General features: G+C 46.2%; 1 protein-coding gene across 12 annotated transcripts in view; it reads right to left on the bottom strand.

Moving 5' to 3' along the window:
* The window catches only part of ATF6 (activating transcription factor 6), a 386674-nt gene that overhangs the window by 241948 nt on the left and 122990 nt on the right, over positions 1-21736 (bottom strand). For 8 of the 12 annotated variants that reach the window (XM_037907733.2, XM_043552969.1, XM_043552971.1 and 5 more), the window contains exons 10-11: positions 11263-11403; positions 2048-2161 (exon numbers count right to left, since the gene is read on the bottom strand). In XM_037907733.2, coding sequence (XP_037763661.1) covers positions 2048-2161; positions 11263-11403 — 255 coding nt within the window. The remainder of the gene's footprint in view (positions 1-2047; positions 2162-11262; positions 11404-21736) is intronic. The other 4 variants (XM_043552970.1, XM_043552973.1, XM_043552972.1 and 1 more) reach the window with 2 other exon arrangements.

Raw genomic sequence — 21736 nt, 5'->3', positions numbered from 1 at the left:
AGGGCTTTGTCAAGCCTGACCTTAAAAATATCTAAGGAAGGAGATTCCACCACCTCCCTAGGTAACGCATTGCAGTGTTTCACCACCCTCCTAGTGAAAAAGTTTTTCCTAATATCCAACCTAAATCTCCCCCACTGCAACTTGAGACCATTACTCCTTGTTCTGTCATCTGCTACCACTGACAACAGTCTAGAGCCATCCTCTTTGGAACCTCCTTTCAGGTAGTTGAAAGCAGCTATCAAATCCCCCCTCATTCTTCTCTTCCACAGACTAAACAATCCCAGTTCCCTCAGCCTCTCCTCATAAGTCATGTGTTTCAGTCCCCTAATCAATTTTGTTGCCCTCCGCTGGACATTTTCCAATTTTTCCATGTCCTTCTTGTAGTGTGGGGCCCAAAACTGGACACAGTACTCCAGATGAGGCCTCACCAGTGTCGAATAGAGGGGAACGATCACGTCCCTCGATCTGCTGGCAATGCCCCTACTTATACATCCCAAAATGCCATTGGCCTTCTTGGCAACAAGGGCACACTGTTGACTCAATCCTTGAGGGGGCCATTTAGGGATCTGGGACAAAAACTGGGGATTGATCCTGCTTTGAGCAGGGGGTTGGACTAGATGACCTCCTGAGGTCCCTTCCAACCCTGATATTCTATGATTCTATGAAGGCCAATAGTCTCCAGTGCTCAGTAGCCCATTCCCAGCTCCCTGCTGGCTGCTCCACTTTTCTAGCACATGGCTCCACATCCTCTCCATGCAGCTACCTCTCAGCTGTTCTCAATTCAATGGAGGATGAAACCTCAAGCCCAGTGTTCCTACTAAGAGTGGGGACTGCTGAATTGCCAGGAAGGAGAAGTAGCTGCTTTCTGTTGGAAACAATCCCAGGATTCTATTTCCCTAGATGTCTCTCTAAAACCCCAGGGAGCTGTTGGCAGGGGCCCCTGAGGAAAGTGTGTGTATGTAGCACTCTGGGATCTCTTGGGCAGTGTAGCAAGGTAGGATGGCAGTCACCTGAATGCTTCTACTAGTGCTGGCTGGGGTATTGGAGTCTTCTGCTGAATGCTATTGCTGCCAAGGGAGCCCTGACTGGAGGATTGCCCAGCTCCACCAATTGGCCTATCCATGCTATTTAAGCCAGAAGGCGGCACAGGAAATTTATTCGAGCCACAAGGTGTTTTCCTATTGTGGCTGCACTGGACCCTGCTGGTGCCTGCCCCCGCACACAACCCTGTTCCTGATTCCTGCTATGCTCCTTCCTCGCCCCTGTTCCCACCATGCTCCTGCTCTGTGCCTCTCCTCCAGTTCCTGCCCTTACACCTCACCTTCAATCATCAGTGACCAGTCCTGGCTCCGACCCCAGCCTCTGACTTCTGACCCTGATTCCAGCTTGACCCTTGGCTCTGGCATTTTGCACCTGACCTTGGTTCTGACCCACAGCTTTCTTTCCTGGATCTGACTCTAGCTTAACTCCTGGCTCTGATAACTGGCAATTGACTCTGGTGCTGATCCCTTGGCTTGGTTCCCCTATCTGGATGCCAGTGCCGTCCACTAAACCTGACTCCTGCTCTGACCACTAGGTCAGACTGTCTACATCCTGGTACAAAACAGTGCACTGGTTTAACTAAAGGTGAAAAGTTAAACCAAGTTAATTAAACCAGTGCAACATTGTGTGTGGCCACTCTAACATTGGTTTAAACATGGCTTCTAGTGGTTTGGCTTGCACTTATAAGTTACAGGTATCTGTAACCTGATATAGGTCAGGTTGGTGTAAATGGATATTAGAGTGTCCGCACACAAAGTGACACTGGTTTAACACACTAAGATCCATTTAAAGCAACCCAGTTTATATTGGGTTTCTCACATCTGTAACTTACAGATGCCAGCTAAACCAAAATTCAAACACACCTGTAGAACAGTGGGGAAGCTTGTGTTGCCACTGACCACAATGTATCTAGTATGGATATAAACAAAGAAATGCCAGGCACCCTACAGAGAATTCACACAATAATTACAAACTTGGAAATACACTTGGAAATCAGTTTGCTAACCTGAGAGACTCAGTCCGGTTGATCAGTGGCTGACAGGGTGGTGGAGAAATATACAATAGTGGGTCTTCTGTTACTACCATTAAGGCTTTGTTATCAGAAATAGCATGTTCATACCTAGAAATAAAGACACCAAAAAATCCCTTCAAATTTCTTTCAAAGTTCCTTCAGCCTCCCCCAATGAACATGAATCACCAAGAGCCAATGAGAGAGCCAATTAACAGATTACTGTTGCTCCAACAGATTCTTCTTCTAGAAGAGATGACAATTTGTGCCTAGTAACCCAGTATTTTGCTCTCTCTTCCCTCAGGATTTTTGTAGAACCCAATGCAGAGAAACACAACAGCAGTATGGGAGCCAGAAACAGAATTTGCTTCTTAAGCCAAAAATCTTAGTGCTCATACAAACGAGCCAAAGAAGTTAGCAGTTTAATTGTCAATCTTATTTAGACTGTTAGTTCCATGGAGCAGGGACTGTTGTTTTTGTTCTGTGCCCAGGACAATGGGGTCATGGTCCATGACTAGGGTTCCGAACTGTTAAGTTGATACAAATAAAATGATAATCGTTCAGATTAGATTTGCAGATGTCACTAATCACTTGTAATAAGTTCATCTCTAGATCAACAGTTCAAAACAAGCCTTCTGCCCACAGCAATTGTTTTGCTCCTACAGCACTGTGCTTGTATGTGGACTAGTGAACCTGGGTGAACCTTGACTCCAGTGTACAGGCTCCACGAGGTAACGCTCTGCATGGCTGGGCGAGAAAGAGCCCTAGCCATGAAGAAGTGGAAAATACTGAAGCAGGGGTTACCTAAATCTGCACCACAGGCCATTCTGGCCAATTGGCAGGAGCTCAAAGACATCATCTCATTTGCATGCATATTGTAACCATACTTTTAATTGATTTAAAGTTTTATAAAGTGACACAAATGTAAGGGACACGGACCAAACAGCAGCTCTGTAGATTTCCTACCCAAAGACAGAGCCTCCTCTGGCCTGCTCTTTGCTCTGGTGAGATAGGACCTGCCAACTCATACTCTAGGCAGATACAAACCTGAAGCCACCTACCCACTGTTGTCTTGGAAGCCTCTTTCCTTTTTAGGGCCCTTGGAACACATCAACAGCTATGTGTCAGCTCTGAAACTTTTAAGGAGATCCAAATTTAACCCAATAATTCTATAGTATCCAAAGCCTCTTCTCCCTCTGTGAAAAGTGCAGACTTAAAAAAATGGCAATACAATTGGCTGGTTAATATGAAACCTCAGGTTAACCTCAGGAACACAAGAATGGAGTGATTCAATAATCAAAGCTATACTCATCAGTCTTCCTGGCAGAAGTGATGACAACCAAAGTAGTCGCTTTCATCCAAAATTGGCAGAGGGACATTTTCCCATCTGGTTCAAATGGCTGTAGCACGTACACCTGAAGACTAATACATTGCACTGGGGGAAGTGGGTTTGAAAGCTTCACACTGAACTGTTAGGAATCTAACCAGTGGAGAGCGCAGGCCAGCCCCTGGCTGTGGAAGTAGCAGATGTATGGACTTCTTTGGTCTTAATCTTCCACTTATAAAATGCTGAGGAATAAACTGTAGTAACCTGCAAAAAGAACAGGAGTACTTGTGGCACCTTAGAGACTAACAAATTTATTAGACCATAAGCTTTCGTGGGCTACAGCCCACTTCATCGGATACATAGAATGGAACATATAGTAAGAAGATATATATATATATATATATATATACACACACACATACAGAGCAGGTGGAAGTTGCCATACAAACTGTAAGAGGCTAATAGCTCATCTTAATTAATTAACTTCTTACAGTTTGTATGGCAACTTCCACCTTCTCTGTATGTATTGTGACGGGGCAAGGCCACATGGCTATAGAAAAGTCGTGGGAGATAGATATATTAGCTCCAGGCTAAACAAATCCCTGGTACCAGGATAAGTGAAATGGCAGCTGCTCCAGGTCAATTAAGACACCTGGGGCCAATTAAGAACTTTCCAGAAGGCAGGGAGAATGCTAGGTTGATTGGGACACCTGAAGCCAATCAGGGGCTGGCTGAAACTAGTTAAAAGCCTCCCAGTTAGTCAGGTGGGTGTGCATGTCAGGAGCTGTGGGAGGAAGTTGCACTGTTGGAGAGACTGAGTAGTACACACCATATCAGGCACAAGGAAGGAGGCCCTGAGGTAAGAGTGAAGTGGAGCATGAGGAAGTGAGGGCTGCTGTGGGGGAAGTAGCCTAGGGAATTGGACATGTCATGTTTCTAAAAGGTCAGCTACCATAGCTGATACTATTAGGGTCCCTGGGGTGGAGCCCAGAGTAGAGGGTGGGCCCGGGCTCCCCCCTTGCCCCCTGATTAATCACTGAGACTGGGAGACAACAGAGACTGTTCAAGGAAGGATAACTTCTCCACATCTCCCTTGCTGGCTTATGATGAAAATGGCTCAGTAGACAGTGACCCTTGTCTCTAGAGAGAGAAGGGTTATGTGGAGGGTCACAGTGAGCCTCTGAGGCTAGCAAAATCCACCAGGAAACGCGGGACCCATGGAGGCAAGGACAGAGCTTTGTCACAGTATATATATATCTATATCTATCTATCTATCTTCTTACTATATATTCCATTCTATGCATCCGATGAAGTAGGCTGTAGCCCACGAAAGCTTATGGTCTAATAAATTTGTTAGTCTCTAAGGTGCCACAAGTACTCCTATTCTTTCTGTGGATATAGACTAACACGGCTGCTACTCTAAACCTGTAATAACCTGGTGGGTGGTTCAATCATCACAGGAGAAGCCGTTAGTTAAACACCACACCAGCTTCATTTCTACGTCCTGGTTTAGGAATCCTTGTAACACTTTGACAATCACCCAGCATCTGGTAGATACCCCATCCCAGAAGCCACTGGTATGCATTCACTCTCCAACTTCCTGGATGCACAAAGTGAGCTGGCTCTTGGAGGAGAAAATTGGTTCTTCTCACTGATACATTCTAACAGTACCCAACTGCCTGGCCACCAAGGCAGAGAAAAATTACTTCCACTTTGACTGGTTTGATCTTGCAGAGGATTTGGAGAATCAGAAGAAAAGATGGAAAGATGCAGCCATCTCTGCACCCCAATTAATCAAAACAGCATCTGACACTATGGTCAACTGGTCAAACAGCTGAGAGCAAAACCTGGATAGACTTGCAGCATTTCTGTTGGCAAACTAGTGGTCAGCCGGACAGCCTCAATATTGACAAATGGACTGGAAAGCTTCCATGTTCAAGCTCCATTCCCCTGGGATCAGTTCCCTCTTGATTTGTAGATTCCAAGGCCAGAAGGGATCATTGTGATCATCTAGTCTGACCCCCTGTACAATACAGGCTATAAGATTTCCCCAAAACAATTCCCAGACCAAATCTTTTAGACCAGTGTTTCCCAAACTTGGGACGCCGCTTGTTCAGGGAAAACCCCTGGCGGGCCGGGCCGGTTTGTTTACCTGCCGCGTCCGCAGGTTCGGCCGATCACGGCTCCCACTGGCCGCATTTCGCTGCTGCAGGCCAATGGGGGCTGCGGGAAGTGGCGGCCAGTACGTCCCTCAGCCCGCGCCGTTTCCTGCAGCCCCCATTGGCCTGCAGCAGCGAACCGCGGCCAGTGGGAGCCGCAATCAGCCTAACCTGCGGACACGGCAGGTAAACAAACCAGCACAGCCCACCAGGGGCTTTCTCTGAACAAGCAGCGTCCCAAGTTTGGGAAACACTGTCCTAGACAAACATCTAATCTTGAATTAAAAATCATAAGTGATGGAGACTCCACCATAACCCTTAGTAAATTGTTCCAGTGGTTAATTACCCTCACTGTTAAAAAATGTATGCCTTGATGAGCCAATCCACCCAGACATTGTGTTCATCCTGGAAATAAAGCCAGAGTAGTTTCCTCCCACTGAAAAAGGCTCAGTTTAACAGTAAGATGGAGCTCCCAGTGCCCTGCTGATGTAGGACAATCCCGTAGGCATGCTGCACGATTCTAGAACAGAAAACCCCCTGAGCAGCATTTCCCAAGCTGAGGTGGCTAGAAACATCCTTCACAGTAACAGCAGATTGCATTTCCACCCCAGGATGGACAGAGTTCTGACTGTATGGGCTTCTGCCTGATCAGGTACAGAGGTGAAGGCAATTACTCCCCAAGGGTCCACTTTGGATACAGTTGGTCCTTCTCCAAGAAAGGAGCCACCCTACGTGCTCATCCTTCAATTTATATTTTTTGTGAGGGGAGCTAAGGTGGGCAGTAGGGGGCAAGCCAAAAGAGCAAGACAACACTGCCAGCTGCTTGCGGGGAGGGGATGCAGAATTGAGGGCAGCTGGAGAGGCCAACAGAGCCAGCAGGGACTAAAAGTGGCAGAACAGGCAGCAAAGAGCTGCCTATATGTCCATGGTAAGGGGTTGTTCTGGCAGTAGCCACAGGATAGCACTCAGAATTGCCTTTCTGACTTCTCACAGACATAGGCACAGCCATTTTGCAGCCTGAGAGGGCCTGGGAGAGGGGTTGCAGCTGAGCCTGCTACACAGTAGCTGCTAGTAGATCAACAGCTCTTCCAAATGGGAGAAGTCTGGGGAAAGAGGAGCCTGAGGCACAGAGGCTCACAGGGGCAGCAGGGACTTGCAGAAAGACAGAAGAGAAATCCCAATCTCAATCCCAGCTGGGATCTCAGCCATAAGAGTGAGGAGAGGAAGGAACTAGCCCTCCCTTTCCCAGAGTCCCTAAAGAACCACAGGGATTCCCCTTGTTCCAGTTTTGAGAGGGGAAGGCATATGAAAAGCCAGGCCATCTCTTTCATATGTGGAGTAGCAGAGGAAAAGTTTGTCCGTAAAGGAGACCTTGCCTGAGATGCTGCTGGCAGTCTGGGAAATCTTTGGGCCTGCCCAGAGGAGAATTGGGGAGGAGGCCAGAAGCAAGGCAGAAGTCTTGGCTTGGCTCTTAAATTCAGGCAGTTAGCTCCAGGTTCTTTATGATAATCCTTGGGTAAAAAATGTTAAAGCACTTAAATGACTTAGGAGCTGAAGTCCTACCGACTTTCAGTGAGACTCAGGCACTTAAATGCCCAGGTTCCATTTGAAAATGATACTCATTTTTTTTCCTTTATCCTTCTTTCCACCTTTCTGCCTTGTCCCTCTTCTGGTCTCTGCTTCTAGCACAGCTAGAGAGGAGAAAAAGAAGAGGGTTCCACACTTACCAAGCAACAAGGTGAAAGAGACTGGAGGGAAAGAGGAGGTGTTGGCTCTGACATACCTTCCTGAGTGAGCATCTCTGCTACCTCATCACATAATTCATAGTCTAAAATGTGCCACATAGGACACAGGCCCTTCATCATAGCCACATATACTAAGTCATTAGAGTATTCCTGATTGATTGCCTTCTTTCCACATGGCAAAAATCTATTAATGCTTTCAGCACATTTGCGGCTGTCTCTATTCAGCTAGCCAAAAAATATTTTATTGGAAAAGACAGATCTGATAGGACAAACTCTGTGAAGGGGAAAAACACAGTCTGAATAAGCCAACCTTCAATCTGGACACAATCCAGAACATAGGCATCCACTGCCTGCTGGAGATCTAGAAAGGCTTAAAGTGACTTTATGTCAATTGAATACACCCCTGTAAATGACGAATAAAGATATTAATGGATAAAATAAAAATTATTCTTTGGGAATACTTGGTGGGCAGCCTCTGGAGCTGACTGTAACCATACACTCGTGAGGTGCATTTCTGTAGATCTCCAGGAATAATGGCTTACACAAGCATTCATGAGGTTTCTAACAAAGCACACTGCTCACAGAGTTTAGGATTCAGTCCTTTCCTCTGTAAGTATCTTGAACTTTGCTGAACACATTTTGAGTGATTAAGAAAACAAATATCATAGCTTGAATTTTAAGAAAGGCTGAGTAACATGACAAATATTAACATTCATAGCCATGCAGGGCAACACAACACTACTGTATTTTTCAAGGAGGAAGAAAAGATTCCTTCTCTGAATGAGGTGTTGGTTATTTCGGTCAGAAGTGGCACTAATCACCAATGACTCTCTTTCACAAGCCAGGAAGGGCCTGGGTCGGATTCCCAAAGTCTTGAGTCAAGACTCCTTTAAGATGCATAGACTGTATGGCCAACCTCAAGTGTTCAAAAATTGTGAATCAGGCCCCCAAATCATGAGATTGTCTTAAACATTAGTTTTAACCATAAATGTTGAGTTTTTTCTTTGCCTGCTGGTTTCTGAGCCTGTAGGGTACACCTGTTTCACGTTTTCAAGCTTTTCTCTGCAACCATGAGAGCTAGAAACTAACTTTTTTTTTTTTCAAATGAAAATTGTGATTCTCTTCTGATCTCTTGACTCTACCAGCTGGGTCTTCAAGAAAAACACTATTTCAAGACCTGTGGCAAAATCCCAAGAGTTGGCAACAATCCGTAGGTACATGGTCTGACACTGTGAAGGATCCTTCAGCACAGCTATAGAGGACATGGTAGTGTCTCAACATTAAGTTCCCGAGCCAAATCAAGTGCTTGATCTTTCTAAGCCCTTCTGAAGGAATTGCAGAGATCTGTGCAACTGTTGCCTGTTGTGACGTTATTGACATAAACTGTGACCGTATAGATCATTGTTGCAACCACTTATATATTTGCAGCAAATATTGTACAAAGGTTATCGTGTTAGGTGTCTATGAAAAGGTTATGATTTGCTGGTTATGATTATGATATCTGTATGTGTGTATCATTTTTGTACTTGAAATTATGAATATTGGCTATGTACTTGTATCTCAATGTGTTTGATTCTAAGTCACATTAGTGAAGCATTTGTTCAGCTTCTTGAGAAAGAAATTTGAAGATTAAGTGCCCAATCAAGAAACAGTTAACTGACAATGGACCTTGGGAGACTCCAATCCACATATGAGAAGTCTTCCTGGGACGTTCAAGGTAGCATTTGAGCAATGGCTGCTGCCTGCAAACTGAGTCATGTATGGACATGTGACTTGCCCAGGTGGCTACAAACTCCATCTTGTTGCTGTGATTTTTCATAGGAGAACAAAGGGGTTTCTGCCCACAGGAGAAAGAATATAAAAGGCCCTGGAAACCCCTCCATTTTGTCTTCAATCCTGCTTCTTACCTTTAGAGCAGTGGTTCTTAACCTTTACTGCAGCCTGCACCCCTTTGGTTCTCAAAATATGTTCTTGCACCCCTTCTCAAAAATCGTTGAAGTAGGTCAGTTCTTTAAACCTAGATATATTTTTTTGTTTGTATATTACAGTAATTGTTAAAAAATGTATAATATTAATAAATACATAGGTTTGATGAAACAAAGTAGTTGTACTTACATGCCTGTGTTTAATTTGTGTTTTTGATGATTTACCTTCTAAAAAAATCTGGCATGTCTTGCACCCTCAGAAAGGGCATCTTGCACCCCAGGTTAAGAACCACTGCTCTAGAGGAACTTTGCTACAAACTGAAGCTCTAAACAAAGGACCGAATGACCCATCCAAGCTGTGAATGTACTCCAGATATTTGATTTGAACCTGCAGTTTATTCCATCACTGGTACAAGCCTGAACCAAGAACTTTGCCATTACTGTATGTATTTGATTCCATTTAAACAATTTTAACTCTCATCTATATTTCTTTCTTTTTACGAATAAACTTTTAGATTCTAAAGGATTGGCAACAGCATGATTTGTGGGTAAGATCTGATTTGTATATTGACCTGGGTCTGGGGCTTGGTCCTTTGGGATCGGGAGAACCCTTTTTCTTTTACTGGGTATTGGTTTTCATACCCATTCATCCCCATAAGAAGTGGCTGCTGGTGGTGATACTGGGAAACTGGAGCATCTAAGGGAATTGCTTGTATAACTTCTGGATAGACAGTGGGGTAAAACCGAAGTCTTCTCTGTTTGGCTGGTTTGGTGTGCCTTGGACTGTAACTGCCCTGCTCTAAGCAATTCGTCCTGAATTAATACTCTCAGTTGTGTCCCGCCAGAGGCCGTATTGTTACACCTGTGCTGATGCAAGTCTATGATAGTAACATTTGGCTCTGTAGGAGGTGCACAACCGCCCACAGTGCTGCCTGGAGGTCAGGCAGGATTGACAGATCAGCATCCTGCCCCAAGGGTTACCTGTCGTCTCCTTCAGCCCAGGTAATTTGGGGGCTAGGCTCTTGGCCAGTCAAGGTCTATTCCAGTGCGACTCTCACCTTAGGTGAAGGCCCCTGTTGTTGTAATGTCCTCTGGGGGTTGAGAGGGGAGCCCGGGCCTACCCTCTACATTGGGCTATGCTCCAGGGCCTAGTGGTGGGCAGCTACCTTCAACACCTTGGGGTGCTAAGATTCTGTCCCCCACCCCCTGGGCCACCTCTCTATCCCCGTTAGCTTCATGAAGTGAGTCAGTTCCACCAAGGCTCTTGCCTGCATGCTCAGCCACTTAACTCTCCTTTGTACATTTCCACTGGTCTGTTTAGTCAGACCTCAAGCAAGGAGCTCCAGGACACTGCTCTCCTTTCACAGCCGCTGCCTGCGCCCTTCCACTGCCTGCCTGCTCTGAGCTGCTCTGTTCCCCTTCTTAAAGTCCTGCCTCCAGCTTGTGCAGGCCCTGCAAGTGCGACTGGGTGGGGCCACCTGGGCCCAGAGCTCCTCCTTAACCCCTTGCCCTGCAGTGTGGGTGTTGTACACCCCATCAGAGCCACACACATGGAAAGCTGGCAGCAACTTCTTGCCTACTATGCTGGAAGAGACAGGGAGCTGCTCTTTGAGTTGTATGCAAGTGCAGTGTCAGGGACTGTCACAGGACTTGCTCAGCACCAGAATGAGGCCAGGGATGGCCTGATGGAACTGCACATCAAAAGCATGACACCATACCTGCTTGCTCCTGCTTTGCTGAGGCAAGAGTGCTCACACAGCTTGCTCTCTCACCATGGAATGCATGCACTGGTTTGTCTGATTCAGGGGTTGGTTAGTTTTTATATCTCAGTGCATCAAGGTTGGGCCTTAAAGAGGAATCTTGTCAGGAAGATCCTGTAACTACAGTACAAGAGGAATCAGCTTTCATGGCACTCAATTTTTAGGCTTAGCTGCCCTAACAATGCTCACTTAATAACTATGCTTCATGATGCACAGGGAAATGGAAGGCAACAGAGCAAAGCATGAAAGCATTATGAACAGCGAGTACTTTTAAACTTTAAATATATTCACCTCACCTCTCCTTATTCTGGGAGATGATGTTAGGCATTTGTTGAGCAGTGTTGAGCTTCTGGCTGGCTGAGAACTCCAGCAGATTTCTGCTGCGGTGGGCAAGGCTCCCGCTGGGTTCAGCTCCATTGGGATCCCTTTCAAATACACTGAAATTCAAAAATACATACCCATAACTATAACAAGAGGAACAGAACAGATATATACGACGTGGAACTCACTGCCACATGGTACTAAATACTCTAACTGGATAACTAATGGCTTTTCATATTTGTTGTCCCACATGGTAAGATATGTATCACCAAATCCCATGCCCATGGGCAGAAATTGTTCACTTATATATTTAATTGCCATCGCTTCACAGTAGCACTAAAGGAAGAATGGAAGATGGAAGCCTTCACGGGGCCCACTCTGTTAAGTGAGAATTCACAATGAATGCCATCAACTCAGTGACCGAACATCACTCAATGATCTCCTGGTCATCAGAACAGCAACTCAACAAATCCTAAAGTTCCTCCTCAGGGCCATACAATGTGCCAAATAGGCCCTGGAATAAGAATCCTGCAACTTAATGTTGAAGGACTCTCACGGTCAAAATGTGAGTACCTTGGAAACTTGCTGAAGACTTACAACATCAATATCCTCATGTTGCAAGAGACCTATGTTGGCAACGAACAACAGGCTAGGCGCTACCGTATCTATGGATACAACCTAACAACTAGTCATTATCATTCTAAATATGGCTTGGCAATATATATCAAGGACACTAACACAGATTTTAATATTATTCCATCAACCAAATAGGAGAACACATTTACCACAACTGTCAAAATAGGGGAGCTCCACATTACCAAACTCTATAAAGCCCCTAGAACAAGATGGCCAAAACCAGCGCTACCTAGCACTCCTCCTATTCCATACATCTATGCAGGTAATTTTAATAGTCACTGTTAGGGGGCTTATTCCTTCACCCGCTTACTTCCCTGGTCCTTCTCGCATGAACAGAGAGCAACAATACCTGAAGTCCAAAGATGCAAACAATTCAATGTTTATTGGGATGAACTTCCAGCAAGCATGTTTAATGATTAATTTGCCCTGGCATTCGCGGCCAGTACAGCTACTGGAAAAGTCTGTTAACGTGTCTGGGGATGGAGCGGAAATCCTCCAGGGACATCTCCATAAAGCTCTCCTGGATGTACTCCCAAAGCCTTTGCAAAAGGTTTCTGGGGAGGTCAGCCTTATTCCGTCCTCCGTGGTAGGACACTTTACCATGCCAGGCCAGTAGCACGTAGTCGGGAATCACTGAGGAAAAAAGCATTGCAGCGTATGGTCCCGTTCTTTATCTTTCTGCGTTACCCTCAGGAGAGTGATATCATTCATGGTCACTTGGTTGAAATAGGGTGGTTTTAGTTGCCCGTTCCTGCTGGGCTGTTTGCCTGTGGCTGCACAGAAATCTTCCCCGCTGTTAGCCACGCGGTGGGGGGAGGGGTGAAGCCATCATCCCAGAGAATTGGGTGTGGAGGGGGGGGGTTAGTTGGGTTTCTGCTGCACATGAACCTGGAAACAGCAGCCCCTCCTTTTAAATTGCCAACCCATTGTTAATGGGCAACCCAACGGCTACTTCGTATGGGAAATGAAGGCGTTGCTGTTTGAAGCCATACCCACATGTTATGAAGGTTAAAGAAGCCAAAAGACTGTGGTTTACCATGGCTGCCTGCAAGCCAAATTCTGCTGCCCGGCCCTGCGTGAGTAATCTCTCACACCAAACCGGCATACCACCAATGAGAGGCAAAATGCGACCTTGTAATAAAAGCACATGTGCTATGTAATGTTAACAGCAAGGTTTACCGTGAAAGAGTGTACCCATTGTTCTATAAAATGTGTCTTTTTAACTTCCACTCTCCCTTTTTTTCCCTCCACCAGCTGGATATGTTTCTCCTTCCCAGAGGCTAGCGAAGATTAGAAGGCAAAAAAAACGTACTTGTGATGAAACAAATCAGCACCTGACACCAGAACTAAAGCATTACTGCAGCCGATAGCACCTGGCCTCCAACTGGATCCTCCAGGAAGAGAGGCTGTAAATCAGTGGAAGACTGGACATCAATGCTACAGACTTGCTTGCAGACAGGTCACTGTTGTATTTATAAGTACTCCACAGGATTGAGAAACAATTAAAGTGTTCCAGTCCAGCTTCTATGAGATCTTCTAATTTACTATCAAAGGGGCCAGAGTAACTGGGAACAGAGTACATATTAAAATACCCCCCCAATACACCCTTTTCATAATAAAATACGGCAGCACTCTGCATTCCTTTCATAAGAGGATGCTAAAACATTTTACTAAAAGACCTGAGAGGCAGTTATTGTACAAAACAATGTGTGTAAACTCCATAACCTGGAAACATTTGGTAGACACTACCAGCTCTCACACAAGTTTGGAGGGACACAGGAAAGAACCCCCTCACGTGCCATAGGACTCCACACTGCAGAATCATGCTCCCCATCTCTAGTAGTCCCAAGGTCCAAAGGTGTAGGGGAAGCAAGCAAGATGACTGAAGCTGGAGGCAATTAAAAGCTAACGCTGGCTCAGCTAATTTCATAGCACAGTTAGTTTAAAACTCTAATGAAAATTAAGGCAGTGAATGTGTGTGTAGCTAAGTGAAGCATCCATGTGCAGCACACTGTTTTCTTACCTGTATGCTTCCCCAAAACAATAAAACTATAACTCAGTCAAATCCAAACCAATTTCTTCTAGAATAAGGGTGTGAATGGAATGAGTTTATAACAAATGCAGACATTTGTCAGAGAGTTCAACAACTTCATATCTCTAAAGTGACTCAGAAAAGAAGACAGAAATATCTGGGACAGGTGTTAAGAATTAAGTCAGGGCATCTGCTATGGCAGTTGTGCCACTGGGCAGCCAGAGGAACATGAGAAAAGGGCTGACCGAGAGAATGCCTCTGTCAAAACAGACTGACCAAAGAAGATATGCAGAGAGCATCCTGGGATAGGTGAAGATGGTGAAGTCTTGTTTCATGCACTATGCAACTTTTGACAGTCCAGGAAGGATTCAGATTCAGAAGGGTGTGCAGTGCTCCACAATGAGGCTATTTCCAGGCCAGTTTCAATTTTCATATGTCAGTTGTTTTGGCTCTCCAGCAGCTTTAAAAACAGTTAACAATTGCTTTAATAAAGGAAATATGTCTCTCTTTATTCTCCTCTCACTAAATCTTTTCACTGAAACTTTTATAACAGAACCATAAAATGTAGGATTGGAAGGGACCTCAATAGGTCATCTAATCCAGTCCCATGCACTGATGCAGGACTAAGTATTATCTAAAACATCCCTTACAGGTGTTTGACTAACCTGTTCTTAAAAGCCTCCAGTGATAGAGATTGCACAGCCTCCCTAGGTAATTTATTCCAGTGCTTAACTACCCAACAGTTAGGAAGTTTTTCCTAATGTCTAACCTAAATCTGCTTTACTACTTATCTTGTCCTCAGTGGTTAAGGAGAACAATGTATCACCCTCTTCATTATTACAATCTTTTACGTACTTGAAAACTGTTATGCCCCTCTCTGTCTTCTCTTTTCCAAACTAAACAAACCCAGTTTTTTCAATCTTTCCTCATAGGTCATGTTTTCTACACCTTTAATCATTTTTGTTGCTCTCCTCTGGACTTTCTCCCACTTGTCCACATCTTCTCCCAGGTGTGGGGCCCAGAACTGCACACAGTACTTCAGTCGAGGCCTTAACAGCGCTGAATACAGTGGAAGAATTACATCTTGTATCTTGTTTACAACACTCCTGCTAATACACCACAGAATGAAGTTCCCTTTTTTCTAACAGTATTACATCGTTGACTCATATTTCATTTGTGATCCACTATAAACCCCAGATCCTTTTCTGCAGTTCTCCTTCCTAGGCAGTTATTTCCCATTTTGTATTTGCGCAACGGATTATTCCTTCCCAAGTGGAGTTCTTTGCATTTGTCTTAATTGAATTTAATCCTATTTAATTCAGACCATTTCTCCAGTTTGTCAAGATCATTCTGAATTCTAATCCTGCCCTCTAAAGAGCATGAAACCCCTCCCAGCTTGGTATCAACTGGAATTAATTGATAAACTTAACAGTAACAAGTCACTGGGACTAGATGGCATTCACCCAAGAGTTCTGAAAGAACTCAAATGTGAAATTGCGGAACTATTAATTATGATTTGTAACCTGTCCTTTAAATCAGCTTCTGTACCCAATGACTGGAAGACAGATAATGTAATGCCAATATTTAAAAAGGGCTCTAGACGTGATCCTGGCAATTGCAGACCAGTAAGTCTAACATCAGTACCAGGCAAATTAATTGAAACAATAGTAAAGAATAAAATTGTCAGACACATAGAAGAACATAAATTGTTGCACAAAAGTCAGCATGGCTTCTGTAAAGGGAGATCATGTCTTACTAATCTATTAGAGTTCTTTGAGGGGGTCAACAAACATGTGGACAAGAGGGATCCAGTGGACATAGTGTGTTTAGATTTCCAGAAAGCCTTTTATAAGGTCCCTCACCAAAGGCTCTTACATAAATTAAGTTGTCATGGGATAAGAGAGAAGATCCTTTCATGGACTGAGAACCGGTTAAAAGACAGGAAAGAAAGGGTGGGAATAAACGGTAAATTTTCAGAACGGAGAGGGGTAACTAGTGGTGTTCCCCAAGGGTCAGTCCTAGAACCAATCCTATTCAACTTATTCATAAATGATCTGGAGAAAGGGGTAAACAGTGAGGTGGCAAAGTTTGCAAATGATACTAACCTGCTCAAAATAGTTAAGATCAAAGCAGACTGTGAAGAACTTCACAAAGATCTCACAAAACTAAGTGATCGGGCAACAAAATGGCAAATGAAATTTAATGTGGATAAATGTAAAGTAATGAACATTGGAAAAAATAACCCCAACGATACATACAATATGATGGGGGCTAATTTAGCTACAACTAATCAGGAAAGAGATCTTGGAGTCATCGTGGATAGTTCTCTGAAGACGTCCACACAGTGTGCAGCAGCAGTCAAAAACGCAAACAGGATGTTAGGAATCATTAAAAAGGGGATAGAGAATAAGACGGAGAATATCTTATTGCCCCGGAGCTGATGGGTGGGACTCCAAGCCCCACCGCCCCGGGGCTGACGGCTGAGGCTGACTAGCGCTGTACCAGGACTGACACCATGAGCACAACGCCCCGAGCCCCACTGCAAACCCGGGGCTGAACTCTGTGGTTGAGTGGCGGGCCTCATTGCACTGGGCAGATCGCCAGAGTCCCGCTATCCTGGGCTGACTGCTGTTGCTGTCAGCTGCATACAGGGCTGACCACCGTATCCCTGCCACCCCAGGCTGACCGCTGGAGCTGCCAACGTACGTCGACCTAACTCTGTAGTGTAGACAAGGCCTGAGTGGCTTCCAATATTAGCAGGAAGAGAGATGTGGCCCAAGCATCATGGGCCAAGAAACAGGTCATGATCTAGAAACGGATTACTGGCTGAGAACACCAACAAGAAAGACAGCAGTGGATCATCTCTGTCCTCCCTCTGCAGTTACATGGGGAGAGCAACCATAGACTGCATTTGGGCACTGAGCTGGCTGATCTATGGGCCATCATTTAAAATATGGAAATAAATCCAAAGGAACAAAGAAAGGAGAACCAATTACCTCGTTCAGACATTTGTTTAGAAACATGGATAAATTAGACAACGGGGGGAGGGGGGGTGTACAGCAGTGCCCTTGTCTCTGAAAAGATTCTAGTTCTCCAGGCATTCTACAGCACCTGGTATTTAGCAGTATTTTATTTCTCCGGTTTGTATGTCAGTCTGATAAATGTGGAAAGCCATTCTTGCCAAGAACTTTAACTGGATTTGATTTGTAAATCTGGCTCAACAAATCCTGTGCACTTAGATTTTTGAACACTGACATTTAAGTTGTACAGTAACTTGTACACTCAAGCCAACAGTGATATCATACCAACAAACGCGTTCAGTTATAAAAGCTTTTTGGGAATGGGATAATCTCTGAATATGAGCTGGGGTTTTTTTCCTAACAGGATAAATGACCAGTTGACAATGCCTGGAAATACCACAACAAAGTTGTTTCCTTCCCAACAAATTCCGGACAAATCTGCCACAATGCCAAGAGCTCTCTCTCTACCCACCTCCTCCTTATTACTATCCTGATGAGGGCACCATCTGCTGGGCCACTTCAGAGCAACATCAGCTGAGATTCAGACCCTCTCCTAGAAGAAGCGCCCAAAATACTATGCAAAGTAGTCAGTGGAGTCCAGCTTCTCTCCCCTACAACTGCAGGGTGAGAAAAAAAAAATTGCCAACTGCAGGAGTTTTTTGCTAGTGAACTCAAACCACAAGAAGTTTCTATTAAGTTAGTCAAGGAAGATGCAAGTATCGTGCATTAATTTTTGCTTTTAAAAATCAGGTGTGATTATTTGCAAACTATATATGACCCTTAGCGTCAAGTTTGGGTAACCTTACTGTGAGCAGTATCAGCTTCAGTTTAAATGTCAGAGGAGGAGTCTGCAGTATTTCATTGCCTTCCCATTACTGGAGTGGCTTCTCAGACCTTAATCACTCCATAGCCTCTGAGACCTTATTCACACAGTTCCCAAGAACTCAGCTCAACTCCAAACTCATCACTGAGATTTCTTTATTGGCATACAATTAAACTACACTTCAGTTGTTCAGGCTGAAGAGTAGGGGGTGGGTACAGGACATATCAGTTGTCCAAAGTTACACAGCAAACTTCTTTTATATACACTTACATGTTACATTGCATTCACTATACATTGCATTTCACGTCTTGGGGATAGCTTGGTCACTTTGGTAGGAACCAGTCCCTGTACAGCATGCAAGGTTCACACACTGTCCATGCATAACTTACTCATTACCTTATCTTAAATGTCAGGCTTATCCTACCCATTGTTATCTAATGCAGTGTTATTGTAGCCTTCGACAAGCTTGATGCCACCTTAAACCGGGAAATGATAAAGTTAGCTGACTACTGAAAGACTTGGTGCCTCCAGCCAAGCATCATAAAAACAGTCTCCAGTTTGTTCCATCTTCATCATGCAAGCACATGAAGCAAGAACTTAAGGTTTATCTGAATGGTCAGAAGGTGAAGCATGAAGTAGAACCGGTCTATCTAGGTGTGACCTTAGACCGCACACTGAGTTACCATGCCCACCTGAAGAAGACAACAGCTAAAGTTAAGACATGCGAAAATCTTGTTAGCAAACTGGCAGGTTCGTCATGGGGTGCTCGTGCTCCAACTTTGCGGACATCAGCTCTTGCCACTTTGTATTCAGTGGCGGAGTACTGTGCACCAGTTTGGAGTCGATCATCACACACCAAACTGGTGGATACACAGTTACATGCTGCCATGCGTATCATCTCTGGCACCCTGCATCTGACTCCACTTCCATGGCTTCCAGTTCTGAGCAATATTGCTCCTCCTCAATCAGACGAGAGGTTGCCACTGGCAAGTTACTGGAGAAAGTACGCGCCAACCCAAGCCTGCCACTGCACAACGGCCTTTTTAAACCACCAGCTGCACATCTGCCATCACGTCACGCATTATGGTCTCATCCGCCATGCCAGGATGTTAGGGTGGAAACACTCTGGCGAGAGGAATAGATATTTTTTATAAATTTCCAACCAGTCCCTCGTTGTCGACCCCATAATTTGCCTGCCTAGTTTTGATCTGCCCCGTCGCCAATGGTCCCTGTTGAACAGGTTCCGAACCGGGCAAGGTCTCTGTGCAGTCAACCAGTATCGCTGGGGCCTTTCTGACAGCCCTTTGTGCAGCTGCAGCGCAACACAGACGATGATGAACACTGTCAATTAATGCCTGGTGACTAGGTTCAGCGGTGGCCTAGAAGAACTGCATCACACCACTGAAGACGCCATCACTTGGCTAGACGACTATGCACATGCTAAATAAAAATTGTAGCCTTATAGATCCCAGGATATGAGAGAGACAAAGTGGGTGAGGTTGTATATTTTATAACTTCTGTTGGAGAGAGAGAGAAACTTTCACGTCATACAAGCTTATAAGCTTCCTCAGGTCTGGGAAAGGTACTAAGGCTATGACTACACTACCACTTTTGTCAGCAAAACTTTTGTTGGTCGCGGTTTGAAAAAACATGCCACTATGACGGGATCCCAGGGGGTGCAGCCTGGGACTGCGGAACCACTGTGCTCCCTTAACTCTCTCCAGCCTCTGCTATCTCTCACAATGCCTTGCTAGTGACCAGCAGCAAACCCCTTCAGGTGCTGTTATCACTCAGCACAACTGCATGTGGAGCCCCACACCCAGCTAGATTGCATGATAGCTCCCAGAGACACTAAAGAATTACACAGAAAAAGGAACCAGCCAAATCCACCCAGCTCCCAGCACTGAACCTCAGGGAATATATTAATTGGTTCATCACTTAATCAATGGAAAGTGGATATACACCAGCCTTTGCAAACCTGAGCAAGCACCCTTACCAAACACTTTGGGCAAACTGGCTGGTAAAGATAAACAGTTAAACAAATTGTGATAGACCCAGGCCAGCTGGGTACAGCAAAGTAGCCCTTATTGGGATCCAGGAAGAGGGGGGTCCACAAGACCTGGAAATCCAAATAATTACGGGGAACAACTAATGAAATAACAGGGACAGGAGTGTGGTCAAATGAAGGGAACCAGACGGGGACACCAAGCAGAGAACCCCGGACAGCGCCCACTGCTCCTCAAAGGCGTCAAGGGAGTCAGTGGACGCAGCCCAGAGGAACTCTGCCCCGAGGCATGAACAGACGGAGGATCGGAAATAGGCCCCAGTCACAGTGGCCATCTGCCAACCTCATCTCCCTGGTTTTATAGATGGCCACTTTAGCCAGGAGGAGGTTGTGGAGCACGAGCGTGTATAGCAGTTTCCTTGGCGTGGTCTGGAAGCAGACAGGCTGCAGTTCGTGCAGCCGGCTCGCGGTGAAGGGGCAGGGGAGTCGGTTGGGTCCACGGGGAAGGGGCCCAATGAAAAGGTCCGGAGGGCCTGGGGTGGAGGGTAGGCGGGTGCAGGACCCGGTCGAGGTAAACCCAAGCAGCGGGCGACAAAGTGGCCCTCACCTCCTGAAGTATGCGCCGGGGAGTACAAGGTCTGAAGAGCCCCATGCGCTGAGCGAGCATCAGAGGATCCAGCCAGTCTCTCCGGTCGTAGTCCAGGAGGTCTCGGACTCTTTTGACTTCTGCCAGGACCAACCTCTGGCACACCGGGGGGGACTCCGCCACCTGCACACGGAGCTGGGAGTTGTGTAGCAGGGGCTCCGCGAGGAGATCTGCCCCCTCGGTGGCCGCCACGGACCTGGTTGTTGAAAGCAGTTTCCAGGTCCGGAGAAGGTCCTGGTAGAAGACTGGCAGCCCGGAGAGGTCTCGTGGAAGACCTCTCGGATGGAGATAAAGGAGCTGCTGGTCATATTGGAGCCCTCGGAAGCGGCGCAGGAAGGCGTGCACCAGTATACTCCACGCCGGACTACCTGCACCATAAAGGAGCCTCTGCAGGGCCTGGAGGCGGAAGACATGGACCTGAGTGTGCAGACACTTCAGGCCCTTCCCTCCCTGCTCCAGGAGTAGATGGAGAATCCCTGCAGAGATCCAGTGCAGTCCTGACCAAAAGAACTCCAGAATCGATGTCCGGAGGTTGGCCAGGAAACCTGGGGCTGGGACCAGGGTGTTGAGCCGGTACCAGAGCATGGACAGGACTAGTTGATTAAGCACCAGCACTCTCCCTCGAAGGAGAGGCACCGGAGTAGTCCTGTCCATTTCTGGAGCCGCTCTACCACCCTGCCCTCTAAATCGTGCCAGTTCTCCAGCGGAGAGGGATGCATGGCAGAAAGGTAAACGCCGAGATGGAGCAGCAGACCCGCGCTCCACGAGATGGCCTGAAGCGCAGGTGGGAGGGAGCTCGCCTGCCAGCCGTCCCCAACCACCAGGCCAGAGCTCTTGATCCAGTTGACCCGGGCGGAGGAGGCTGACGAATAGATGGCCTGGCAAGCCTCCACCCACGCCAAGTCGCCCGGGTCCTGGACCACAAGGAGCACGTCGTCGGCGTACACCGACAGGACTAGCCGCAGCTCCGGCTCCCGCAGCACCAACCCCGTCAACCTCCTACGGAGGAGACAGAGGAAGGGCTCAATCTCCAGAGCATACAGCTGGCCCGAGAGGGGGCTCCCCTGCCGTACTCCTCGCCCGAAGCTGACCGGTCCAGTCAGGGTCAGGATCCAACTGAGCCTCACCAGACACTCTGCTGAGGCGTACAGCACCTGTAGAAAACCCACAAACTGGGGTCTGAAGCCAAACGCTCGCAGTGCTCAGGAGATACCCATGGTCCACCCTGTTGAACGCCAAGGATAGGAGGGTGAACCATAGACCATCCCTACTCCTGAGTCCCAAGAG

Source organism: Chelonia mydas, chromosome 8 (assembly GCF_015237465.2).
Source record: "Chelonia mydas isolate rCheMyd1 chromosome 8, rCheMyd1.pri.v2, whole genome shotgun sequence".
Taxonomy (NCBI): Eukaryota; Metazoa; Chordata; order Testudines; family Cheloniidae; genus Chelonia; species Chelonia mydas.
The sequence above is the reverse complement of the archived record's forward strand: the minus strand, read 5'-3'. Positions and strand labels throughout refer to the sequence as shown.